Source organism: Mugil cephalus, chromosome 12 (genome assembly GCF_022458985.1).
Source record: "Mugil cephalus isolate CIBA_MC_2020 chromosome 12, CIBA_Mcephalus_1.1, whole genome shotgun sequence".
In the NCBI taxonomy this organism is placed as follows: Eukaryota; Metazoa; Chordata; class Actinopteri; order Mugiliformes; family Mugilidae; genus Mugil; species Mugil cephalus.
Genome location: NC_061781.1, coordinates 9608978 through 9619272, shown reverse-complemented (window position 1 = coordinate 9619272; position 10295 = coordinate 9608978). Strand labels below are relative to the sequence as shown.

At 38.6% G+C, this 10295-nt stretch overlaps 3 protein-coding genes across 3 annotated transcripts; all 3 read left to right on the top strand.

The window, feature by feature from the left end:
• Window positions 1-371: 371 nt before the first annotated feature.
• On the top strand, window positions 372-1325 carry LOC125018250 (olfactory receptor 10H4-like). Its single transcript, XM_047602038.1, has one exon. It carries the CDS (start codon window positions 372-374, stop codon window positions 1323-1325), a length of 954 nt encoding a protein of 317 aa, XP_047457994.1.
• A 1734-nt stretch (window positions 1326-3059) lies between these two features.
• On the top strand, window positions 3060-4013 carry LOC125018247 (olfactory receptor 10H4-like). The gene has a single exon (XM_047602034.1). It carries the CDS (start codon window positions 3060-3062, stop codon window positions 4011-4013), a length of 954 nt encoding a protein of 317 aa, XP_047457990.1.
• A 3416-nt stretch (window positions 4014-7429) lies between these two features.
• LOC125017823 (olfactory receptor 6N1-like) lies at window positions 7430-8368 on the top strand. The gene has a single exon (XM_047601336.1). The coding sequence runs from the start codon at window positions 7430-7432 to the stop codon at window positions 8366-8368; it is 939 nt and encodes a 312-aa protein (XP_047457292.1).
• The last annotated feature ends 1927 nt before the right edge of the window (window positions 8369-10295 follow it).

The following is a 10295-nucleotide window of genomic DNA, read 5'->3' as shown; positions in this document are numbered from 1 at the left end:
GAAAATCATCACCAACAACATTTTCACTGATCTGCTTGCACTTAGGAGTGTTCACTGAGGAAAACATTTATGTGGCTATTTTTGAAGGAATTTAATAAAATTGTTTTAGCCATATTGTTCTGCCTGCATCGTTGTTTTTAATGTTCTCATCATGAAATGAACCACGTGATCATGGAAAATGAACACATGCTCTGCACAAGCAAATGACACTCATGTAGCATGAAGCCATAAATTCCCTGTACAGAGCAACAGTCATTCAGACACTGACCAGCTGGGCCACTACCAACACTATCACCTCTAGGCACCTTTTATCATGTCTTCTACACTGTGTTCATCAGTTTGACAGTGTTTTCATGGAGGATTATTACAAAATGACTAACTCTTCCTTGCACAGTATAGGTTATTTTTCACTGTCTGGCTTTGGCGCAACAGTCAACTACAGAGTTCCACTTTTCTCTCTCTCTTTACTATGTTATTGTGCAATTTTGCTGGTAAATGTTTCTCTCATTTTAACCATAGTTTTGGATCACACCCTACATGAACCCATGTACGTGTTTATATGTAATCTTTGCATTAATGGACTTTATGGAACTGCAGGCTTTTATCCTAAGTTTTTTTCTGATCTTTTGTCTGATGTTCATATAATATCATACGCAGGATGCCTTTTGCAGATCTATGTTATATACTCCTATGCATTGGTTGACTACTCCATGCTGGTCCTAATGTCCTATGATAGATATGTGGCTATATGTCGTCCTTTGGAGTACCACTCTATGATGTCTGTGCGAAGGTCTGCTGTGTTATTCGGTTTATCTTGGCTTGTTCCTCTGAGCTGTGGGTTACTTGGAATAAGCCTGACATCAACACTGAAATTATGTGGCTCTATCATCCAGAAACTCTACTGTGAGAACTGGTCAGTTGTTAAACTTGCATGTGGTTCAACAATAGCAAGCGATGTAGTCGGACTAATCATCATCGCTTTTTATTTCTGTCATGCTGTCTGCATAGCATGCTCATATGTGCTGCTGGTTAAATCAGCTCTGAAATCCAAGGAAGGCAGGAAGAAGTTTACACAGACGTGTCTGCCACATCTGTTCTGTCTGCTTAATGTCAGCACTGCTCTGCTTTTTGATGTCATGTACTCGAGGTACGGATCAGCATCTATGTCACAGAACTTAAAGAACTTCATGGCCGTACAGTTTCTGGTTTTTCCACCGATACTGAACCCTGTCATTTATGGACTGGTCCTCACAAAGATTAGACACCGTATGATATATTTGTGTAAACTGGCTTTTCAAAGACTCAAACTAAAAAGCATATTTTGAAATCTACTGAAATATTGCAAGGTTCTGATCAAATTTGGGACGGGTTGTGTTGGTGTGGTTGTTTACATCAAGAAACACTTTTTTTACAGCGAGTTATTGCAATGATTCTCACGTATGGGTGCAGGTTTCAATCAAGAGTTTAATTCGATAGCTGTGAATTTCCAGCAGAGAAAGGCAGGTGTCTGAATGTTGTTCTACCTATGAAACCCACATTCTTCTCCAAAGTTGCATTTGTGTGTTAGTCTGTTTTGCCTTTACACTAACCTGCAACCTGATGTCTGTACCTGACAAGTAAATATGGCAAGTATAAAATGTTCATCCATAAAATTAAAACACTTTTTTTTTGTGCAAACCCTTTTCCTTTGGCTACCAACAACCTGTAACAGAAGTATGAGTCACTCCAGCCACAATCGACTGAAAGTTGTTCCACTAGTAAATGTCGGTTTTCAACATCATTAGGTTTGTTATACTTTTACATTTCAGCTCAACTTTTTGTTCTCTTTCTGCACAGTTCATACAATTATACTCAAGATAGAGAAATGTGCTGTACACTCAGACATGTCTGTTACATCTGCTTTGCTTTCTGACATCATGACCTTGATGTTGATCAAAGTCTGTATCAGAGAAAATAAACTTTACCATCAAACTACTTCTCATGGGTCCTCACCACTCTGTGAATAAACGGGGGTGGTCAAGAAAGCTGGTTTGGTAACCAGTAAGACAGAAGATTAAATGTGGAGGTGTTTCAGATCAGTCTGGTGTCAAATCACAAAACGAAGTGTCAAAGATGCAGCCTTGAGCCAGTTTGACTTTAAGGAAAAGATTTACGAAGTAATATCAATGATTGTACAGCCTTTAAATTCACAGGAAGGTCAGAAAACTCTATCACTCTTTATATCAATAGTAGCATTAGTAGCATTAGTATTAATACAGGGCACACACACAGAGTAATTTTAAGGTGGACATATAGTATACAATGCATTAGTGGTAGTGAAAACAAATCCAGTCTTCCGAAGCTTGATGCTGCTGTTAGGAATGAAACTTTTCAGATATTAGCTCATAGAAACTTCTCCAATAGCTGGGTGCAGGATCTGTTCTAATTTTGACCGGCAGTGACACAGCAACAAAATGCAGGGAAAATAAAAATAAAACAAGCCTGTCTTGCCTGTGTCATAAACCAGAACCGAGGAGAAAGGGCTGCAAATTATATTATTTATGGATATTTATGGAGTCTTCGCCATCAAGCCTCATGACCTTTGACCCAAATAATAATAATAATATCTGAGTACTTCTTCCACTGCTGAGTGATTCATTTAGAAACCATTCATCAACAACTTTGTGGCAGGACAGACCATTAGTAGTAGTATGTCTTAAATTATTTCGTTGTGTTCTAGGAAAGAGCTTTAGAAAACTACTACAATAATAAACAGGATATCATCACCAACAACATTGATTACTGATCTTAAAATATGCTTGTGCTTAGAGAACGTTCACTGACAAAAAGACTTTGTTTGCTGAAATGAACCACGTGATCATGGAAAATGAACACATGCTCTGCACAAGCAAATGACACTCATGTAGCATGAAGCCATAAATTCCCTGTACAGAGCAACAGTCATTCAGACACTGACCAGCTGGGCCACTACCAACACTATCACCTCTAGGCACCTTTTATCATGTCTTCTACACTGTGGTCATCAGTTTGACAGTGTTTTCATGGAGGATTATTACAAAATGACTAACTCTTCCTTGCACAGTATAGGTTATTTTTCACTGTCTGGCTTCGGTGCAACAGTCAACTACAGAGTTCCACTTTTCTCTCTCTCTTTATTATGTTATTGTGCAATTTTGCTGGTAAATGTTTCTCTCATTTTAACCATAGTTTTGGATCACACCCTACATGAACCCATGTACGCGTTTATATGTAATCTGTGCATTAATGGACTTTATGGAACTGCAGGCTTTTATCCTAAGTTTTTTTCTGATCTTTTGTCTGACGTTCATATAATATCATACGCAGGATGCCTTTTGCAGGTCTATGTTATATACTCCTATGCAATGGTTGACTACTCCATGCTGGTCCTAATGTCCTATGATAGATATGTGGCTATATGTCGTCCTTTGGAGTACCACTCTATGATGTCTGTGCGAAGGTCTGCTGTGTTATTCAGTTTATCTTGGCTTGTTCCTCTGAGCTGTATGTTACTTGTAATAAGCCTGACATCAACACTGAAATTATGTGGCTCTATCATCCAGAAACTCTACTGTGAGAACTGGTCAGTTGTTAAACTTGCTTGTGGTTCAACAAAAGCAAGCGATGTAGTCGGACTAATCGTCATCGCTTTTTATTTCTGTCATGCTGTCTGCATAGCATGCTCATATGTGCTGCTGGTTAAATCAGCTCTGAAATCCAAGGAGGGCAGGAAGAAGTTTACACAGACGTGTCTGCCACATCTGTTCTGTCTGCTTAATGTCAGCACTGCTCTGCTTTTTGATGTCATGTACTCGAGGTACGGATCAGCATCTATGTCACAGAACCTAAAGAACTTCATGGCCGTACAGTTTCTGGTTTTTCCACCGATACTGAACCCTGTTATTTATGGACTGGTCCTTACAAAGATTAGACACCGTATGATATATTTGTGTAAACTGGCTTTTCAAAGACTCAAACTAAAAAGCACATTTTGAAATGTACTGAAATATTGCAAGGTTCTGATCAAATATGGGACGGGTTGTGTTGGTGTGGTTGTTTACATCAAGAAACACTTTTTTTACAGCGAGTTATTGCAATGATTCTCACGTATGGGTGCAGGTTTCAATCAAGAGTTTAATTCGATAGCTGTGATTTTCCAGCAGAGAAATGCAGGTGTCTGAATAGTTGTTCTACCTATGAAACCCACATTCTTTTCCAAAGTTGCATTTGTGTGTTAGTCTGTTTTGCCTTTACACTGACCTGCAACCTCATGTCTGTACCTGACAAGTAAATATGGCAAGTATAAAATGTTCATCAATAAAATGAAAACACATTTTTTTTTGTGCAAACCCTTTTCCTTTGGCTACCAACAACCTGTAACAGAAGTATGAGTCACTCCAGCCACAATGGAGTGAAAGTTTTTCCACTAGTAAATGATGGTTTTCAACATCATTAGGTTTGTTATACTTTTTCATTTCAGCTCAACTTGTTGTTCTCTTTCTGCACAGTTCATACAATTATACTCAAGACAGAGAAATATGCTGTACACTCAGACATGTCTGTTACATCTGCTTTGCTTTCTGACATCATGACCTTAATGTGGATCAAAGTCTGTATCAGAGAAAATAAACTTCACCATCAAACTACTTCTCATCAGTCAAGAAAGCAGGTTCGGTAACCAGTAAGACAGAAGATTAAATGTGAAGGTGTTTCAGACCAGTCTGGTGTCAAATCACAAATCAAAGTGTCAAAGTTGCAACCTTGAGCCAGTTTGACCTGAAGAAAAAGGTTTATGAAGTAATATCAATGACTGTGCTTTTCTCCACAGTTGACAGACTTGTTAACCCACCATCCACCATTCCCTCTGAAATGTTGTCCTCAGAAAAATGTGATCAATTTGCTTCTTTCTTTAATAACAAAATCATTTCTATTAGACAAAACATTAGTCCCCTTAAATCTAGCACTGACCTCACCATTCCTTTCTCCAGGAACTCCACCTGTGTCATGTCTCCCTTTAACTTTCTAGATCTGACAGAACTTGGCAATATTGTTGGTCAGCTCAGGTCCTCGACCTGCTGCCTGGATCCTCTCCCAACTCCATTTTTCAAAACTGTCTTTAACTCCCTAGCACCAGAGGTTCTACATATCATTAACTGGTCTCTTCAGTCAGGAATATTTCCCACGTCACTAAAAACAACTGTCATCAAACCACTTCTGAAGAAGAACAATCTGGATCAAAGTGTCATTGCCAATTACAGGCCCATCTCCAACTTACCATTCCTTAGCAAAATACTTCAAAAAACAGTTTACATTCAGCTCAAGAATTATCTCGCATCAGATAGCCTTTTAGACCCTTATCAGTCTGTTTTTTGTCCCCACCATAGCACAGAAATGACACTTATTAAAGTTTTAAATGATCTACGTATAAACACAGACTCCAAAAAAATCTCGATTCTTGTTCTACTTGATCTTAGCTATGCGTTTGACACTGTTGACCACAAAATTTTACTGGAAAGGCTTGAAAGGTGGGTTGATTTATCTGGCCCAGTTCTAAATTGGTTCAGAACCTACCTTTATGACAGGCAGTTTTATGTCTCCATTGGTGAATTCAACTCAAACAAAATGAACATTACATGTGGGGTACCTCAAGGGTTAATTCTTGGACCACTGCTATTCAATCTCTACATGCTTCCACTCTCTCACGACATACACAAACATAATCTTAGTTACCATAATTATGCAGATGATTTGCAACTTTACATTTCACTACACCCAGATGACCTGTCACCCATAATATCCCTCACTCAGTGTATCAAAGATATTAATCAATGGATGTCAGAAAACTTTTTACAACTAAACAAAGACAAAACAGAAATAATCATCTTTGGTGCACAGGCTCAGAGACTGAAAATCGCAGCACATCTCAACTCTCTCTCTCTCTTGATAGCAAAACTGAAGCAAGGAATCTGGGCGTAATTATCGACAGCAATCTAAATTTCAGAAGTCATATCAATCACACTACAAGATCATCTTTTTATCATCTCAAAAATATCTCCAAATTGAGGGGCTTTCTGTCAAAATCAGACTTGGAAAAATCAATCCACACATTTATAACAAGTAGATTAGATTACTGTAATGGTTTATTCACTGGACTCCCGAATTCAAGTATTCAGAGGTTACAACTAATTCAAAATGCAGCTGCACGTATTCTGACTGGTACCAAAAAATATCAACACATCACATCTGTTCTTATATCTTTGCACTGGTTACCTGTTAGAACAAGAATCAATTTCAAAATACTGCTCTGGTTTATAAAGCACTACATGGTCTTGCACCTCAGTACATCACAGATATGCTCATCACTTACACCCTAGCAAGAACACTTCGGTCAACAGGCAGTGGCAATTTACTCATCCCTCACACCAGATCCAAAGAAGGGGAGGCAGCTTTTAGTGTATATGCCCCACAAAAATGGAACACCTTGCCTGACACAGTTAGACATGCCACATCAGTAGCCATCTTTAAAAAGAGATTAAAAACCTATCTTTTTTTCAACAGCATTCTGCTGAGCTGTGTGAAAATTCTTTCACTCTTTATATCAATATTAGGGCACACACACAGAGTTATTTTAAGGTGGACATATAGTATACAATGCATTAGTGGTAGTGAAAACAAATCCACAGTCTTCCGAAGCTTGATGCTGCTGTTAGGAATGAACCTTTTCAGATTTTAGCTCATAGAAACTTCTCCAATAGCTGGGTGCAGGATCTGTTCTAATCTTGACCAGAAGTGTGACAGCAACAAAATGCAGGGAAAATAAAAATAAAACGAGCCTGTCTTGCCTGTGCCATAAACAAGAACCAAAGAGAAATTTCTGCAAATTTTATTATTTATGGATATTTATGGAGTCCACGCCATCAAGCCTCATGACCTTTGACCCAAATAATAATAATAATATCTGAGTACTTCTTCCACTGCTGAGTGATTCATTTAGAAACCATTCATCAATAACTTTGTGGCAGGACAGACCATTAGTAGAAGTATGTCTTAAATTATTTCGTTGTGTTGTAGGAACGAGCTTTAGAAAACTATTACACTAATAAGCAGGATATCATCACCAACAACATTGATCTTTGATATTAAAATATGCTTGTGCTTAGAGAACGTTCACTGACAAAAAGACTTTGTTTGCTGAAATGAACCACGTGATCATGGAAAATGAACACATGCTCTGCACAAGCAAATGACACTCATGTAGCATGAAGCCATAAATTCCCTGTACAGAGCTACAGTCATTCAGACACTGACCAGCTGGGCCACTACCAACACTATCACCTCTAGGCACCTTTTATCATGTCTTCTACACTGTGTTCATCAGTTTGACAGTGTTTTCATGGAGGATTATTACAAAATGACTAACTCTTCCTTGCACAGTATAGGTTATTTTTCACTGTCTGGCTTTGGTGCAACAGTCAACTACAGAGTTCCACTTTTCTCTCTCTCTTTATTATGTTATTGTGCAATTTTGCTGGTAAATGTTTCTCTCATTTTAACCATAGTTTTGGATCACACCCTACATGAACCCATGTACGCATTTATATGTAATCTGTGCATTAATGGACTTTATGGAACTGCAGGCTTTTATCCTAAGTTTTTTTCTGATCTTTTGTCTGACATTCATATAATATCATACGCAGGATGCCTTTTGCAGATCTATGTTATATACTCCTATGCAATGGTTGACTACTCCATTTTAGCGTTGATGTCCTATGATCGATATGTGGCTATATGTCGTCCTTTGGAGTACCACTCTATGATGTCTGTGCCAAGGGTTTCTGTACTAGTTAGTTTAACCTGGCTTGTTCCTTTGAGTGCAGAGGCATTGATGATCTCTTTGACATCTAGACTGAAATTATGTGGCTCCCACATACAGAAGCTCTACTGTGAGAATTGGTCAGTCGTTAAACTTGCTTGTGGCTCAGCAGTCGCTAACAGCACCGTCGGGTTGTTTTTCATTTCTTTCTATTGTGGACACGCTCTCTTTATTGTGTGCTCGTATGTGCAGCTGGTAAAATCAGCTTTAAAGTCAAAAGAGAGCAGGAGTAAGTTTACTCGGACATGCGTGCCACATTTGTTCTGTCTGCTTAACGTCACAGCTGCTCTGCTTTTTGACCTCATGTACGCACGATATGGAGCCACATCTGTGCCGCAGAACGTGAGGAACTTCATGGCCATACAGTTTCTTATCTTCCCACCTGTACTGAATCCTGTCATTTATGGACTCATCCTGACTAAAATTAGAAACAGAATGATCTATTTGTGCACCATTTCAAGTCAGAGGTTTAAATGAAATCTCCACGTGTAGCTATGACCACGTATCCCTAGATCACTGTTAAACACTGACTTGCTTTGAACTCACCCACGTTTGTAACCTGTGCTGCTTGGCGTGTGACGATAAATCACTGTTGTGAAACATTGCAAACTGTGCATTTACATGAGCACTATGCAAAATCATTGTTATAATCCAGAGAGATGCTGCAGAACTGTTTTCCACATTTATACTATCTGCTTATTCTCGATCGTAGAGGTTGAAACATTTTAATATTGTTTCTCAGCTCATGTGTTAGATTGATTAAATTAAATAGAAGTTTGAAAGACTAGACTGGGCTCAGTCATGATATGAATGTGATCTCATTCAAAGTTATATCAAATCTTGTTTTTTTATTTAACTGCTATACTTTCCAACCTTGGTAGGTCTCTGTTAGTCTTTTGTGTTATTCATTAAAAATTGAACAGAATTGGCACATTATCTTTATTTCATCCTGACAAATATGCATGTTACTATATTACTACATTTATGGTGATGCTATGCCTTTGGTGACACAAATAACACTCGGTAACCGCAACTAAATCCATTCATCAGTACTTTTGAAAACATACTGATGAACATATAGAACTTTGGAAAACATCATAGTATTTGTAACTGTTACTCGATGCAGCGGTTCTTGATTTGACCATATCAGCCAAAACATGTTAATAAACCACAAGAAAACTTGAACAGGTTATAATAAAATACAGCTTAATTTGAATTTAATAATTAGTACTGCCTCAAATCTCTCTCTGTTTTAAGACTTTGTACAAGGATGAAACCACAACTAAAGACAGGTCATGAGTTGTAGCACTAATATGCCCAACAGATGAGAATCTGACTTTATTTCAGTCTCATGACATGCATTAATAGCACTGTTGCATGTATCATAATGCAGGATTTGTCTGCGTGTTCTAGCTGACCTGAAGGAGACTCTGAATTACGAGAAACATGCGGGCTATGGGTTGCATAGAGGGTTCAGTGCTGTTTCCATGCATTTGGAAAAAAATAAATCATTGGACTAGAGGGTAATTAAAACGGGACTGTAGCACTGGAAAACTGTCTCCCAAATGGTAAACTTAAGGGTACTGTTGAAATCTGTCATATCTATACACATACACTCACCGGCCTCTTTACGACGCACCTGATTTAAATGAATGGCTTCTTATCAGGCCACTGCAGAGCTTGAAGACGAGCTGATCATGTGAATCAGGTGTGGTGGAAGAGGGAAACATCAAAAACATGCAGGGCAGTGGGTCCCGAGGGCCGGAATTGAGAAACACTGGGTTTTAGGTAAGATTAGTATTGGGACATAGACATTCACACATTATACATATGTTGATTTACATACCCGCAGTTAGTTACTTAGTGAGACTGTGAGTGTACAGCGAGTGTGAGAGCATTAAGTGTTTGTGTGATAATCTGAGTGTCTGAGAGTGAGGAAAGGAGAGATGAGGAAAACGGAGGCAAGGCCACCAAGAAGAGCTAGATCTTATGTGTGGGAGCTCTTTGACCTTATTACCTTATTATTAAAAAGGTCAAGTGATTGATCTGTGCTCAAGAGCTGGCCTTTAATAATAACACGTCTTCAGTGCTGAGGCACTTGTGCTCTAGGCACCTCGACACCCAACACAGCTGCTCCTGGAGTAGCTAAGGTAAGCCTGTGGCAAGAAGGATGTGTTACAATGTAAAATATACAAAACAGAACACATTTTAAAAAAGTTTTATGTGAATAACTACATTTTCTAGTTTGAAGGACGATAAGATGAACTGGATGAGGCCTTGGTACACGTGCTTGTGCAGTACTGCCAGACATTTTCTATCGTTGAGGATAAAGACTTTAAAGCCTTTGTGAACGAGCTTGACCCAACATATGTGCTACCCACAAGACAGTCACTGAAGGCCAAAG

Excerpts from the sequence above, each read along its gene's own strand:
- LOC125018250 (XM_047602038.1), top strand. The coding sequence starts at position 372 with ATGACTAACTCTTCCTTGCACAGTATAGGTTATTTTTCACTGTCTGGC.
- LOC125018247 (XM_047602034.1), top strand. The coding sequence starts at position 3,060 with ATGACTAACTCTTCCTTGCACAGTATAGGTTATTTTTCACTGTCTGGC.
- LOC125017823 (XM_047601336.1), top strand. The coding sequence starts at position 7,430 with ATGACTAACTCTTCCTTGCACAGTATAGGTTATTTTTCACTGTCTGGC.